General features: G+C 39.3%; 1 protein-coding gene across 1 annotated transcript; it reads right to left on the reverse strand.

Moving 5' to 3' along the window:
- Nucleotides 1–564: 564 nt before the first annotated feature.
- Nucleotides 565–10205, reverse strand: LOC139646236 (RNA-binding protein Musashi homolog 2-like; the record flags this gene model as incomplete). The annotated part of the gene is made up of 5 exons (XM_071522195.1): nucleotides 10094–10205; nucleotides 9180–9220; nucleotides 8842–8923; nucleotides 8086–8170; nucleotides 565–606 (listed from the first exon to the last, which is right to left on the reverse strand). Coding segments are annotated over exons 1-5 (312 nt in total), but the record flags the coding sequence as incomplete, so codon positions are not given.
- Between the last annotated feature and the right edge of the window lie 7520 nt (nucleotides 10206–17725).

Genomic DNA, 17725 nt, shown 5'->3' on the forward strand with positions numbered 1-17725 from the left:
GTGGAGGCTGAAGAGATTGTATCAGGAAAACACATCCCTCGCTGGTACTCAATTATACAGCAATATCCCACCTTAAAGAGAGCATGTACTTTGGCTTTTGAGTGCTGCGGCTCTGCCAGTTCTCTGTCTGAAACCTGAAACTTCCAAGGCGGCGGCGGCTTTCTTTGTGCGATAAAGGAAAGAAAAAAAAAAAAAAGAATTCCACAATCAATCTTAGCATCCTTGGGGAGAAAAACAACGCTGCGTGAATTACTAGATGCACTCACGCAGTACGCCGGCATCTGATGAAACTCTTGTCACATCTGTAAATTCCCGGGTGTTTAATCTCAGCCTGATGGGAAGCGCTTTATTTGACCAAAACAAGCGTGCGCACCGCTTGTGTTATTCCGCATATCTAATCCATCGGTCCTCCCGGATGTTCGGAAAGGTGACCTGTGGCTTCTACAAAGCGCCAGATACACATACGGCCGATGCACACTCGCCACTTTAGGCTGTCAGCAATGATAAGTCAGGGAAATGTGAAAGCCCGCCATAGCACAGCAGAACAAAGAAAAGTCCTCTTACCTTGGGTTGAGCACGTCTAGGAAAGGCAACTTTAGGGTCAATCTGGTGGGCGGAAAAGTAAAGAAACACAAGTCAGGGAACAAAGGCATGGAGAGAGAGAGAGAGAGAGAGAGATTGAAAAATAAAAAGGGGAAGAATTGGGGGAGAGAGGGAGAGAAAGAACGTCAGCAAAATGGTGTGTGCCTGGATCAAAATGTAGGTTAATTATTTGGGAAGTGTGCAGCAGAAAATGGGAAAGACCTTGGAATTTACAGTGGAATTAGCAAAAAAAACACTGTAGTTCTTCAGTATTTATCAATGGAGATACATGCAGAATAATCCTACTGTGGGTTCCTAACGTCTGCCCTGAGAACTACCTTTCATCGACCTGAGAACACAGCATTGATCTCTGCCCTCGGGGGGGGGGGGGGTTTGACAGGGGGAGGGCGCAAATTATTAAATACAATCCCCTTGTTTAATATTGATTTCACAGGAAGAGGCGGAGAAAGCACACGTTACCGGCCCATCTTCTCACAGTGGTGTAATTTTAAAAAATGATGAGGGGGAAAAAAAAAACACACACACCCGTTGTCTGGGTCTGCCCACTTCTATCAAGTCTATTGTTTTATACATGCGAGAAGATGAAGACGTCCTCGTGACAGATTGCAGAGAATTAATCACTTAACTGGCTAACAATCAAAAAAAACTTGATGCTCAGCTTGATGCTCGGGGTTTTCCTGATTTTCTGCATTCGCCGCCATCGATGCGTATGTGATTTCACCACTTCTCTGTATAGTTAATCAATGTTCCCATTAAAGATGGCTAATAACATCTAGAGCTACTAGCAATTTACCTTTACCCAATCACAGGACCATTCCACGTCAAATCAAATCTCTTCATAACTGGAAGAGGGTCAATAAAACAGCAGTGATTTACAAATTACACAGAGAGCTAATTAACATTATGTTCAGCTTGCCTTTAAGAACTTATTAAAACAAAATTGCCATCACAGCACTATAAAAAGAAACTCCTGATTGATAGGAGAATGGAAGATCCTGCTACCGCATACAATATTTTCTCCATTTTCTCAGCCATTCACAACGTATTGAATAAGTTCTTTCATGCCATTCAAGGCAAAACAATTCGCTGTACTGGATAACAGGCTTTCCATTTAAAAAGGCAAATACAGCTGACTAAAATCATATGGAGCCTTTGTTCACCAGATGGATTTCCGATGGATTTCCAATATTTGGATCATGCAAGGCTGCGACCTTGTGTGGCTTTAGGTGGTTGGGAAAAAAGCAGGTATATTCTAATTGCATCCACAGCGTAGGAGCAGCAAATGTTAATTGTCATGCACCACCCCAACTGAATACAATGGGGCCAAATACAAAAGAGAGTGGTGGAACATTTGTAGCGACATTCACAGCGATAATTCACTGAAATCACTGCTTAGAGAGCGCTTGCTTTGTGGGTGGAACTGAAGATTTGTCTGTCATAAAATAATGACAAAGGAAATTAAATCGGCGCCATGTCAGGAGCCACAGCCGCAGCTAACAACTCAAAATTCCCTCTAAGATAACTGGAAGTCCAATTTAGAACAGCATTAACAGGACAGACATAGTTTTTCGTTGAGAAAAGTTTCATTTCAATAATCATTTTAGAGGGAATATCAAGGGATGTTAAGTAAGGAATAATGTACAGCAAGCCAGTCATTATCACAAAAGAAGCCAAGATCAAGATCCTAACACTGTCCATTATCCTGCATATTACACAGCTATTTACGGAGAAATTAATCACTTGACACAGAATATTGATTTAAAATGATTTTATACAAGCTAAGGAAATTTTCAAGCCTCTGCCAGAAAAAAATAGAAACGTCTGTAGCTAGCATCCATGCTACACTGTAATAGAACTGTAACCATAGAAACGTCTGTAGCTAGCATCCATGCTACACTGTAGTAGAACTGTAACCATAGAAACGTCTGTAGCTAGCATCCATGCTACACTGTAAAAGAACTGTAACCATAGAAACGTCTATAGCTAGCATCCATGCTACACTGTAAAAGAACTGTAACCATAGAAACGTCTATAGCTAGCATCCATGCTACACTGTAAAAGAACTGTAACCGTAGAAACGTCTATAGCTAGCATCCATGCTACACTGTAAAAGAACTGTAACCGTAGAAACGTCTATAGCTAGCATCCATGGCTACACTGTAAAAGAACTGTAACCGTAGAAACGTCTGTAGCTAGCATCCATGCCACACTGTAAAAGAACTGTAACCGTAGAAACGTCTATAGCTAGCATCCATGCCACACTGTAAAAGAACTGTAACCGTAGAAACGTCTATAGCTAGCATCCATGGCTACACTGTAAAAGAACTGTAACCGTAGAAACGTCTATAGCTAGCATCCATGCCACACTGTAAAAGAACTGTAACCATAGAAACGTCTATAGCTAGCATCCATGCTACACTGTAAAAGAACTGTAACCATAGAAACGTCTATAGCTAGCATTCATGGCTACACTGTAGCAGAACAACAGCAACATAAACAAATCCACCAAAATTTCCATTCACTCTCAAACCACCAATCCAAATACCTGCTATCGGAATAAATTAAAAGTAATACTGGAAAAATCTTCCATGTTTCTCGGTTAGCCGTTGGTCTGCAGTAGGGCTGAACAATTAATTGAAATCTTATTGAAATCGCAATATGGCCTACTGCAATTTTCAAATCGCAGGAGGTGCAATATTTGTTAAAGGTGAAATGTGTGTCAAAATACCATTTTAAATGAAATATTGTGGTGCTGCAGAGATGTCCTGGCCTACACATCATATTCTACAGACTTAAGAAAACATCTTTGTTTGGTACAGATCCCCGCAAAAATCACACCATAATCATTTGAATACGGATTTCAATGAAAATGAGAATAATGATGTAAAAATGATCATTCCCTCTAATATCGCAAATCATATCGCAATTGCAATATCAGTCAAAATAATCGCAATTCGATATTTTTTCAAAATCGTTCAGCCCTAGTCTGCAGTAACCAAAGAGTAACGTCTTTTTGCCACAAAGTGGCGGCGGTTACTTTGATGAGAAATCAACAAAATCCACCGCACCTCTTGACTGTGGAGTGATTTCAGATGTGACACAGCGGTCTGATATTCAGAGATAAAAGACCTCTCAGAATTCACGCTGCGGCCAATCAGGACCGAACATCCAACAAAGCTGTGTAATAATCTCATGTAACACTGCCAATGTATTGAACAGTTGCTCTCAAGAGCGTAAGGGGAGTTAAAAACAGTGCATTCATCTGAACACATCTGGCACTGTCAATGAGGCTGACTGCAGCACCAGCATCCACTCCTCTGGAAAAAAAAAAAAAAAAAAAAAGGGACTTTGCTTCCACCTTTTCATTGCAAGGCCACATATCTGCAGGGGGAAAAGACCATTAGCGGAGTATTGTGCGTGTAGTATGGCTTTTTGTAGTATGGCTTTTTTTCCCCCTGAGAGCTTGTCATTGCAAACAGGGAAAAAAAAGGAAGCAGCCGAGAACGTAACGGTGATGAATATGACAGTCTACGGCTGACAAAAATAGACACTTGTAGAGAGTCGGTGAATTCAGCTGGTGTGTCTGAGTGCATTAACAGAAAGGAATGTACTTTAGCCAGAAAAAGTGTTTAGTCTGCTGCTGGGGACAGCTTCACAAATGGTGTCAGAGGAAATTCGACTGTCAGCATACAGTAATATTCATCTCCAGCCTTCACTTTCATTTTGTCAAGGCGTCCGTACAAGGGGAATTTTAAGCAGGCGGATCGGCACGCGTCCGTATCACGCGGTCTATAGGCCTCCCCCGCCGTATAGCCTTTGGCTCAGATGAAACGGGGGCCTCTGTATCAAACGGCGGCGTTCCCTCTTTTCAGCGGATCCAGACGAGGTTGGGAACAGAACGGCCGAGAGCGATTTGCCGAACGAGCCCAGCGGACGTAGGGACTAGGGTACGACCGATTAAGATGGGGCAGATGCTGGCCTTTTATCCAATATCGTTTATCGGCCGGTCAGTGTTATCCACGTGTGATATGATGGATATGGATCCCAGAGTTTCCCTAGCATTGAAAAAGTGAGGGTCACCCTGTATTAAAGAGCTGCTAACCCTAAAAGAATGTCATCAGTCTGGGTTTCAGTGGAGAGTTTTAGTGTCCCATGATGGTCTAAAGGCTGTTTCCACCCTGACAAGAATACAATTCTGGGGGAAAACACAAAACACTTGTCACTTATTGGCATGATAATGGTCAAATTTAAAGATGTTGAAAAAACATCTAAAAAGGTCCAAAAGTATCAGTACTGGCCTTCAATGCCCATATCGGTCGAAGCCTAGTATTTAATGAATCAGGGAAGCCTTAACAGATTAGTATTATATGCAACAGTCAACACGGTCGCCCTGCACCTATCAAAAATGAATCAATAGTAAGTAAATCACTGTCTATATCGTCTACCCTCTATAACAAAACGTCTAAAGCACACTGAATTATTACAATACGCTCTCTTTTTTTAAAAGATTATTTTTGGGGGCTTTTTTGACAGTCACAGTAGGGAGACAGGAAAGACGAAAGAGAGAGAGAGAGGAGGAGGGTGACGCGATTCAGATTCAACAGATTCAGACTCACAATGTAACAGGTGCATGGTAGACACCTCGGCCCACTGAGGCACCAGGACGCCCCGCAATATGCTGTTTTACCTCACAACTCATTGCAAAATAACTGACATTAATACAAATAGGCTGGCGGTGACACCCGTTTCATGCGGTATGTGTGCATTAACTTCTATTGTCTCTCAATAATTACTCAGTCAAATAAACAAAAGCAGCCTATAACATTTCAAAATGATTTCACACTGGCGACCAAATTAGCACACTAAGGGAACATAAAGGAAAAGCAGCACCTACTAAATAAACCGTATTATTTAAAGGGTTTTTTAAATCCAGTGTAATATTTCAGATTTAGTTAAATGAAAAGAAATGAACTCATGAACACATACAAGCTAGTAGGATGACTTGGATTTTAGAATGCTAAAAAAAAGGGGGAAACTGTTGTGTGAAAAAGCAACGCATCCAGCTGAAGGTCAACGCAGACGACGATCTGATTTTCCATCAACGTTCCCCCGGTTCGGTTTCTGGCTCAGCGAGGGCAAAGTTTCCCCCCCCCGTTATCAACAGGCCCGCTCACAAACCTCCCCATTCATCCCTGCGCTGTAAATATGACATAACTCCCGCTCAGCCATATTAGGGCCACGCAACTCCCGTTTCTCACCCCGGCACTCTGCATATTTCAGCGCTTATTCCAATACCTGTGTCACCGCCTCGGAAATCAGCTGTCAAAGGCTTTCTGAACAGTCACCCAGGCTGACCTACTTTGTTAAAACCAGCCTCGCACACGGAGAAATTACATAAGTCCCATGTGCACGACTATAAATGATCTGGTTGGGGACCATTTGGGGGGGGAGGGCAGCCTCCAACCTGCAGCATCCAGCTCGGTGCCCTGGGTTTCTGCATATCTCTCCTCTCTCTCTCTCTCTCTCTCTCTCTCTCTCTCTCTCTCTCTCTCTCTCTCTGTGTTCCGGCTGACAAAATACGGCCGAGACGTTTTCCATCTCCCGAATCGCAGCGGCGGAAGATAATCGGCCGGCTTTCGGCGACTATCGGCGAGTTAATGTAGGGGTTTAACAGGCCCGGGACAGGTGAGCGGGGAGATAGAGCGCAGACCCGAATCAATGCTTTATCAAGCAGCTCCGCATTCGGCATCACAAAGCATTTCCAATATAATTCGCACAGGAAACCGGAGGGGGGGAAACCAAAAGGAGACAAACTGGCTCATTCCGATCCGGATGGTTTCCTACTTGTCATTCTTTTTGTTTTAGATACACACACACACACATATATATATACATATACACACTACCAGGCAAAAGTTTGGACACACCACAGCTATTTCCCACATTTTAGAATAATACAAATGAAAACTATGAAATAACACAAATGGAATTATGCAGTGACCAAAAAAGGTGTTACACAAATCAAAACTATCTCATATTTTAGATTCTTTAAAGTAGTCACCCTTTGCCTCGATGGAAAGGCAAAGGCTTTGGAAAGAAATTCATACATAGGATCAACTTCATTATTTATATTTGTCTAAGAAACACATTTCAAGCATTTAAGCAGAAGCCTTTAGATCAGAATGGCTTTAAGAGAATGAGAAACATAGTACATTCAATGAGATGTGTCCAAACTTTTGACTGGTAGTGTGTATATATAAATTTCAGAAGCGACTGCCACAGTAGCAAGTGGATAAAAATGTCAAACCATTCAAAATAGATAAATACATAAATGTATAAAAGGTCAAAAGTATCAGCCAGCGAACAAATAAAAGGAAATCTCTCGAGCTGAACCTTGAACTAAGATAAAACACTTCTTTTTTTCCCCTGATCAGAAAGAAGCCTGTTGTGCAGAGTAACACTGAAGCATTACTCTCACAAATCATCACGTCCAAACTAGAACAGGATACATTCATGCACAATGAAGCCTTATGATTTTCAAAGACCTCGCTAAATTAATTGGGTTACTTTTCTGTATGAATTGGTACATGCAGGTTGAGGGAATTCACACAACTAAGGTGGGTTTACACTGTGTGGTGAGAGGTTTCAATTTGACAAGACAAATATATATATTTTTTTTTAATGGGATGGAGTGTCGATAATAAATAATAATAACAGTTTCTACATATGCAGATATGGAGAAAATGACATGCACTCATTCTCAAATTTGAAATAGATATTACTTATATTACTTGTAATTAACAGTCTGTCTTCAAAACTGACCAAGATCACCCCAGCTTAACGCAAAATAAAGTGCATGTAAAACCATTTTGAATTATCCACTTTGTCAGTACAAATTGTAAAAAGGCACATTGGGTAAAATAATGAGCATACTAAACTAGAATACTAAAACGCTGGCTTTTTGGGGGGGGGGGTTGTTTTTACACAAAATATTACAATTTTGTGCACACAACATGCGCGTTCAAAAACACAACATTAGTTCTAAGGAAAAGCTGTGTATGTGGCCACAGTGCTTCAATTAGAAAAATCTAACTTGTCCCTATGTGATAGAGCAACATATGGGTTAAAAACAAAAATCTATTATATTTTCAGAACAAGCATTCATTTCTGATTTTCTGTAAAAAAAAAGAAAGAAAGAAACACCCTACTCTCCGTTTGATGCTACTTACTATAATGTATATTCTGAATTTAGGTCATAAAAAGGTGGTGCGATATTCTGCAAATAAAAAAATAAAAAAAGCTGGACAGTTTCTTTACCCTCCACTCCATCCCAGCTCAGGACTCCCCAAGCTACCTGCTACCATCAGGTGTTTGTGAGTGAAAATGAGATTGACAGAAAAGGACCCGTGAAGAGAGAGAGAGGGAAACATTAAGAGTGTCATTCATGCAATCAGAATTAAAAAAAAAAAAGGGCGAACGTACCGTTTTAGAGTCTAATTCGTGGTGTGGCTGTGCTAAGACTTTATCTACACTGGCAGCATCTGCAAACGTGACGAAGCCAAAGCCCCTGTGGAGAAACAACATCACATTACATTTGCAACACAGACATTTTTGACTTAATTCACACTCCGTAGCTTTTGCTTTATTCTTATATACATATTTTTCATATTTCTGTCTCACTACTGCTGCTATTTTGCACACCCATTTATTGCTCTAATCCATACATTAATTTCTACTTCACATGTGCTACTGTTCAAACTGTTATGTACATATATAAGATCCTCATTTATTATATTGTTATTCATATTCTATTTTTTCTCTACTGTGTCCTATTATTTGCTGCTGCACCAACACAATTTCCCCCAAAGGAATAATTAAAGTTTCCTCTTATTTACAACAGCAGTGTGCAAATGAAGATGATCTACACATTAAATAAATTATAAGGAGTTGCAAGGATGCACGTTTCCCTGCACTGACCTTCAAATTACTTCTCAGTTTGATTCGGAGCACATGACCTTTTAATTACATAACAACATTATAAATGAAGGAAAATAGCAGTAGTGGGAATATTCTCCACAGCTCCCTGGTCAATGTCAAACAGCATTACCCTTTCAAAGCGCTGATTCAATCGCAAATCCAGTTAAATGGCTGCATGGTATTAATATCACCCTGAAGGACAAAATAAACTCACATCCTTATTATTATTTTATAATGGTGGGAGTACTCCTGTTTATTTACCTGGAGCGTTTTGTCGTTGGGTCTCTCATCACCATACATTCTCTGATTTCCCCGAATTTACTAAAATAGTCTCTAAGGCTGTCTGCAAAAAAAAAAAACACAGAGGATTACGAGGCGATTTTTCCTAATTCCTTCGTCAAAGAGGTATATTTATTTCAACGTTGAATGTCACACTGTTACACATAGGGGTCGAATAGAGGACTTGAAATGACTGGAAATCAAAATAACCTTGCGCCGCGCGCGTGCACACGCACGCACGCACACATACACACACTGACACACACACACACACACAGCAGACGTTTAGAAGCAGCAGCTCTAGTCAACGCTGTTCTTACCTGGTGAAGTTTGCCAGCTGAGGCCACCGATAAACATTTTACTGCAAAGGGAAAACACAACAGAAGTCAGTCCAGATGTCAGATCGGCCATTTTGACGTTTAGCTAACTACTTGGCTAGCGGGAGCTAACTACTAAGCTGGCGACAAAAAAGAGAAGCTAAAGCACGGGAAAGGAGCCGAAAGCCGTTTCCAAAGCCAGCCAAGCAGCAGCCCCGATACGTTCCGTTCTCTCGTATAGACGGAACGTCTCGCCAAACTCCATTCAAAACATCTGGCAGTTTAACGCTGCTTTGCCTGTGGGCAAAGGTACATACCTGGTAGAACATGACTTGAGATCTTTTAGTAAGTGTAAGAATCCATTCTTCAATCCGGCATACATGCAATACACCAACCGGCACTAATTACAATTTATTTTCAACTTTTACACTTGGTTCGACTGTTAATACCAACAATATTCTTCCACTAAAATACACCGTGGTGGGCGGTAGGGAGCAGTGTAAACCAATTCGAAAAATTGAGATTTTATTGAAATAAAGTGCTGCTTGGTCGAGCAATCAATATGCCGAATTTACCAGTTGACCCTAACGATCCGTAAAAGGTCTTAAAACGTGTTCCTCTAGGTGTGTACTTTTGTCGATAAGCAAGGCACATTAAACTGTCAGATTTTTGAACGGAGTGTGGCGTACTGTTCTCTCCATACGAGCGAGAACGGCACATATCGGGGCCAGCCAGGCGGATACACTGCAAAAGGGGGCAGGCCCGTTTGATAATATAACCAAACAAAGGTGTAGTTGACAGGACCCGGAAGACAATCTAAATGTCAGTGCGTAGAGAAGCTGCAAATATCCACAGTTATAAAAACAACAACTAATTATGTATGACAAATGTAGCGTTTATATTCTCTTTAATCTTACCCCGGGTCGTGTTGCGGATCAGTCGGGCTTCCAGACGTGGCTTGGCTCCCGTCTCCCTCCATATCTGACCCAGCTAGAGGCAGTGACTGACGGATACACACAGACGGCAGGTCGGTAGACAGAGCGGAGCTACAGTGTTACCGAGCCGGGAATGCAGCCCACCGTCACACGTGGGATCAGCTCGGTCTGTGGTCCCTCCTCCACCGTCACCGACAAACTACACTGACGTCAGTTGGCCTTAACCCGCCCACATTAACTACTAATGTAACGGTGCATTCATGTGGTATGGGAACAACCGTCGGAATGGGAGTTGAAACCTGGACGTGTTCACCTGTGCGGGTTCCAACCAATTTTCTGTAGGCTCGATGTTGGTTCTGCCTCATCAACTTTTTTTTTTTTTTTTTTTTTTTTAATCCAACAACTAAGTTGTGTCCAGCCCGTCCTGCCATGTCATTTTAAGAATTGTGTTCAAAAAGACTTATATAGCCTAATGAAAAATGTTAATTTTGCTTGTTTTTATTTACAGTTGATATATCACTCCCTGTAATCATTAACAGGTAGCCCTATGTCCCATAAGGGACGAAGAGGATTAAGTAAGTAATCTTTAACATTCATTGACCATCATCACAGACTTTTTATGGGTTACAAGCTGGTTTCTTTAATAGGCCAGACAGGGGAGGGGGCGGGTTCCACTCGTTAGCATTTCGCTAGTTGAACCCAATGGAACCATTGTGCCAAGATAAGCAGGCTCTGCAGGCTGTGATGTATGTACATGGTGCATATGAAGCATTTTCAAATACTCTGATAAAACATTGAAAAACTACAAAAGACGATAGCACATTTCCCAGTTTTAGGATTTCTATCAGACATTTACAGGGAAGTGAGTAGGTGTCGAGCTACAACATTTTCGGCCATTTGGAGCGTAGTCCAAAATCCCCATGGACAATATGAATGGGCTTTTTGAAAAATGTGTTGAACAGATATCCAGATATAGCTCACTGTGTTTTGTACGAGGGGTTAAATTACATCCTGCATCAGCTTTGTGAATTTTGACCTTTTAGTTGATATTGATTTTTGCTAACCAAATGCTAATCATCACGGAAAGCGATGAGCAACTTCCTATACTTCTTGTCTACACACATTTTTCATTGCCAGAGCTTGATCTGACTGTTGTACATTCAAATTATTCAGATTATGATAGCGTTGCATTGAACAGTTCTTTTAGTTATTGTTCAGCTTATCGTGTCGATAGCTAGCCTGTTGTAGTTCTCTTTTCCAAACGATAAGCATTTCACTAGCAATAATCGATATAAAAAGTAACTGAATGACGAAAATTCACAACGGTGATGTTAGTTGATGTGTTTTATTTCATAGAACAAAACGTAATATAGCTATAGCTTGCTAACTTTACAGCCCACAAAGTTGTGTCATACTTCGGTTCTCTATTGTAGGACGGTCCAAACACTCGACCTCAAGCGTACCATTTGAGAGATAGCAAGGCTGTCTGTCACTAATGGCTGTGTACCATTGACTACAAGTATTTCTTTGTTTGTGCCATCAGAATTCAGGAAGTCTGGGAAATTGGCATTCATCACCAAACAGTAGGTGATTATCAAGTCCTAGAATGCCCAGTCCTCATGGACAACAAGCTTCAAGTTGCCTTGGAGAGAACAAACTTCTCAAGAAAACGAGTACATCTTTAGATCTTTGAGATGGGCTGTGTGCAATTAACACGTACAGCTGTTCATTTTTCTGTTTCAACCAGCATTGGACTATAGCTATATAGTGCTGTTTGAATGTGCTCTTGCAATGAATCTTGGCCAAGTCATCATCCAACGCATCAACGTTTGGCAAGTAAACTTCCAGGACCTTTATTTACCATCTGAAAGCTGAGGTGAACAGTATTTTCTACTAGTATTTACCATGTGAAAGCTGAGATGAACAGTATTTTCTAGTAGTATTTACCATGTGAAAGCTGAGATGAACAGTATTTTCTAGTAGTATTTACCATCTGAAAGCTGAGGTGAACGGTATTTTCTAGCAGTATTTACCATCTGAAAGCTGAGGTGAACGGTATTTTCTAGCAGGAAGCTCATATCTACCATCTTTCCTATATGACTTGAATGCAGCACAGGGTTGCACTGGATCTTTTTTCTTTTTTTAGATCCTTTTTTTTCCTTTAGTGAAGGACAAGGGACCCATTACATCACCAGTATAAACTAAAGGGTACACTGGTATATACTAGGGATGGACCGATATATCAGGTTGTTGATTTCTCAGGCTAATATTGTCCTTTTATTAAAAATCAGATCTGATCCAGTCTGTGTGGTCCACCTCTGATATGATGGATATGATGCAGTTTGATTGATTCCATATTTATTGTAGAATTGATCAGTACTACACTGGTTGTCTATGGGAAGCCTTTAACCTGGACTGATTCTAATGAGAAATTTGGATTATTATTCTTATTCTTATTATCCTTCTTCTTATTCTTATTCTTATTCTTCTTCTTCTTATTATTATTATTATTATTATCGTTGTTATTATAATTATTATTATTACTACTAAATACTGTTTCAAGGCTTTTCCAGCCTGACAGGCATAACATTCTGGGGGAAACACTGAATTTTTCAAATATTTTCAAATTTGAAAACATGTAATATTGTCACAAAATATCAGCTTTTAGCAGCTTTAATCCAAAAAATAGTATCTGCCCTCTGTTTAGCCTTGAGCAGAAAAACTTCAGTAACATTATAGTATTAAATTCCACTATGAAATTCACTCGATAAGTTATCATCCCACTGACTATTCAGATTTTACTACAAAGCATTTCTTCATCTTTTAATGATTTAGCGCAATGTACCAAAACTATGTCATTTTAAAATCTGACAAAACACTTAAAAATTGAGATATATCTCATGCTTCAATTTCTAGTCTCAAACATGAGGATTTTCTAACAAATTTGGTAAAAACTGTTGTTTCACTAAAAGACCAAGATTATGAAAGAAGACATGTGCTTCATTTATAGTCTATTGACTATAATGAATCATCATCTATCTCTTTATATTTTACCACTGCTTTGTTTAATTCTCAGACCAGACGTGTATTCTGCTCTTTACTCACAGAGTGCGTTTTCTGCTCTGTCTCTTTGAATGAGTTCCCTAAAGAAGGATCTCCAGTTCTATCACTTCCACTTTATTTGCCCTCTTTATAACCCTGCATGTACACTGCTAGTGTCCCCTTTTAACTTGATCTGATCCCACTGCCTTACATCATGCATTAACCAACGCTGAAAGACACTTCATAAAGGCTCGTTTTTTTGTATAGCCTGCAGTGATGTAGTGCTAAATAAAAAGGAGGGTAAACTGTGACCTCCAGTCAGTGTTCATCATAAGGCAAATAGCCGCCAATATGAACAAAAATCAGGTATAGGTTTGGAAAAACATTAATTATACTCTACATATACACAGTTGATACTCTACATATACACAGTTGATTATACATATAACACATACTGTATTGGTTTTCTCTGCCTCTGCAATGTATGTAACATTTGTGTCTGATAGTCTTATTAGTCTTATCTGGTTTGTTTTTTGTTTATTTTGTTTAGTTTCTTTTGCTTTTCTTTTATTACCTTTATTACCTTTTTTTTGTCCCCCTTTCCCCTTACCCTTCAAGAGGTCCTTCTGTATACAGTATATATATATCAAGTGCTGTAGTGTGAAATAAAAATGTGTGTAAAATTGAAAGTCTAGTCAGAGATCATTATTTAAACAACCACCAGTATTAAGAAAAATCAATTATACTCTCAGAAAAGCATTCCTTTCTGCTTTATCTTCCTGTCATATAACGTACATCAGTTTGACACTGCTTAATATGATGTATATTATGAAAGATTTCTCTCATTCATTCTAAACAGGTGGGTAGCCTCTATTCTGCTAATACATGGGTGGGTAAACTGGGTTTACCCTGCACTACATCCATGTTTGTAATACAATGTAAGATTAATTTATTACAGAGTCAAGCCTACATAAGCAACAGAATCAGCTGTAATCTTTCTATTATACAGGTTATATAGAATGAATACAGAGCAGTGGGAACGTTGCTGCAGTGCTCTCCATATGTGTGCGTACAACAGTGGAAGCAGCTGGGGGGGCAGACAGGAATGTGAAAGTGAGAGCTCAATTAAGGCTGGCTGCTTCTCGTCATGCTACAGTGATTGCTGTTTATTTCCTCCCCAAGCCCTCTCCCAGAGAGAGAGAGACCGACCTTTACCCTATAGACGCCTCATCACTCTTTCCTTCCTGCATGTTGTTTCTTTTCCTTAAAAGAAAAACGGACTCGACTGTTATGCATAATCAATCTGTGACGTCCGATGCGTTCCGGGAGTTATATTGTTATGAAGTGTAGTAGTTTACTTTTTTTTTGGCGTACCCACTTTCCCTCAACCTGCCTCGCCTGCGCCTACTTCAGTTAGTGTGTTCCCACGTTTCCCAGAAGGCCTTTCAGCGACCCCAAGAGAACAGGCGCGAACTGCTTGCTTTTTGCCGCGTTTGAGTTATGTCGGATTTACCATAAATACGAGCTGGGAACTGCCAACTGGGAAAAATCATTCACATCAAGCTCCTAGTGGTAATTGCAAGTAGGACATGAGGGAGATTTTTGTGGGTTCCGATATCTCCAACTTGGCAGCATGAATTGCAAATACTGCAGCAAATCCAACTGATGTCATTAGTCCAAGATAATAAAAATCGATATTATCAGTTATATTCACACTAATATAATCAACCCTAATTAGAGAAAGTGAACAATATCTGCTGCAGTTCGTTTATGGTTGATTTTGAATTCATAAATAAAAATTGTTTTGAATCTGGGCATTCTAATGACTAACGGCATTCTAAAGCAATATTACATTTGCAATATTCTCAAGTGTTATTTGGCACTTGACCGCCATGAAAACCATGAATATAAATGAATGAACATGAATATGAATATAAACTAATCACCAAGATTGGATGCAGCTGGACGAGTTTGTAGCATTAGGATTTTTACTTCCTATTCATTTGAATGAGGCCACGAAAATAGACTGAAAAATGTAACACATTTGTGAACATATTCAACAACAGATCCCGCTACTGTGATTTTCAGTTGACGTTTGGTCATAATTTGTAGAAAGTCATTTCGCCAAATAGCATTTTTATTGATAGACGAGAACATAGCGGATGGATACATGCCTCCGCTATGTTCTTGTCTATCAATAAAAATGCTATTCTTCATTTTGAAGAATCCAGAATTTGTCTCAGCTCAAGATTATGTACTAAACACTGAGTCACTTTCCATATTTGTTCTGGTCCAACCCACCCACTTTTGAACAGTTCCTTCCTGCGTTACTGCCCCTATATTCCGTTTAAACCAGAAATATGTTGAATTACAGAAGCAAGACACAATCAAAATGCTGTTTTCTTGTGAGCTTCAAGCAGCAGTTGAACTACACAAAGTAAAGGAGGCACATATCAAGCTGTGGGACGGGCAAAGCTGACTGAAATGGGACTGATTGATTGACATGTAGAGGCAGCTGCTTCACCTCAGTGGCTGGCATTAAAGGAGCTGTCTCTCTGCTGGGAACCGACACAGGAGATTCTTTGGGTCACTGTTTCACGGAGAAAATCACATCTTCCTTCAACTGCAGGTGGTGCGTTTGCTACTCAACGCTACTCAATCATCTAGAAAACAATTCAGTACTATGAGGTGCTAGATGTGTTTCAGAGGCAGCACGTTGCCGTGAGTCTGTTCTTAATGAGTAGGCAAATTTCTGGCAAATTTCCAGTTCTTTGAAAAGAAATTGTCCCCAGAATCAAAAGAATTAACATCAAAATAGTAATAGAACACATCAGGGAAGAAAAGAACTAGAATCTAAGCACAACAATACAATAAAATCATAACAAGAAGAACAGTAAATACAATAAGATGGATTTAGATGATATAGATGGATTAATAAATAAATACAATAATACAGAAATAAGGAGAATTATTCATTGTGTAAAATAAATTAGAAGAATTCATAATGGATAGAAATACATTTCATTTATGTAGGTTAATTTCAATATATATTGGATAAAATGGTTAAAAAAAGACTAAAAAACATGTAAAGATATTGACATCCAATCATATCTAATTCATGTGACAATGTAGCCTTTGATTGGTTGGAAGGTATTGCCCACGCGGCTCTGCCTCATTCTATCAGCACTTTTCACTGAGGTGGACAGAAACGTTTTACGAGTGATACATAGTCCATATAAATTAAATTAAATTACAACTAAAAATGTAGTTGTTGAATACTGAATACTGTACATATTAGTGTGTGGAAATCACTCTCTGGACGTTTTCAACCTATTGGTGTGTTTGTCGACGTCACTTGGTAAGCTAACCTTGTCTTGTTGCTAGCTGTGTCTACTTGGTAAAAAAGGTGTTGTTAATTTGTGTTGTAAAGTTATTCTTTTCTTGTTTAAAACCACTGTTAACCTAAAGGTGAAACGTATTATGATTGATATAATTTGGTTTAAGTTGAATTGTGTAAAAAATGTGTTGTTTCATGCTTAGAAATCGATAGAATTCGAGGTTGCATTGAGTTACATTATGGTGTGTAGTATTTTACGAAGCTAACTCCATTCAAATGTATTGCAACTCAATTGAAATGTATTATGTTGTGTTCGAGTGTAAGCTGGTAAAATGTAGCTTTTGGCGAGAAACTGCAATGAATATATTTATTTGAATTAGAAATTGCTTTTATGTTTTACAACAGTAGAAAATAAATAATATTAGCGAATTACGTCCTGTTTTACTACAGGTCAGGTTTTTAAAGAGACCCTTAAAGGTTCTTGAGGTTCTTTTGAAATGGATGACGAGCTATCTAGACGATCCAATTTGAAGAATGCCCTGAACTGGTGTTCCTTGGTTCGGTGTCATTCATGTGTGGTCAGCTGTCATCCTAGCTTAAACAAACCTAGAATCTGAAACATGTACTTATCTTCTTTCTGGTCCAAGTGGGTTATGTGTGCTATACAAACATATGTATAAAAATACTATTATATTAAAATAGAAATATAACAACAATATTCATATGTATGCACTATGAAATAGCATGAATTACTATTTGGTAACACAAATTCAGCCTCAACCGATATGAGAGGGATCTTTGACTCTTCAGTAGTTTAAATGCAGTTGTAGAGTTAGTTTCAGTTCAGTGTTGTTGATCAATACCAATGGCTTATATAGTTAGTTCTAAAGAAAATTCAAGTCACACACACTTTTGTTTTAGTTTTGTGCTTTATTTATCCCGCCAAATGTTTTTGGCTACATGGTCTTCATCAGGATGACACCCTGACTAAGTGGAAGTATTATAAAAGCCTCATGTCTGCACCTCGCTGGGTGTGCCCCAAGTCATATAAGTAGTTATACAGAAATGGACATGCATGACATGGTTATGTGTAAAAACATAGCGAGCAGGATTGATGTAATATTAGATATACAGAATTACATATATGGAAAACACAGCTCATCTGAAATACAGGACAAATACTGTAAGTCTTTTTTAATAAGTTGGGACACATGAAAAGGGTCTGAAATACATGG

Source organism: Centroberyx affinis, unplaced genomic scaffold (genome assembly GCF_046629955.1).
Source record: "Centroberyx affinis isolate AG114_WGS23_722 - 3 ecotype Tasmania unplaced genomic scaffold, CSIRO-AGI_Caff_v1 ptg000966l_1, whole genome shotgun sequence".
Classification (NCBI taxonomy): domain Eukaryota; kingdom Metazoa; phylum Chordata; class Actinopteri; order Beryciformes; family Berycidae; genus Centroberyx; species Centroberyx affinis.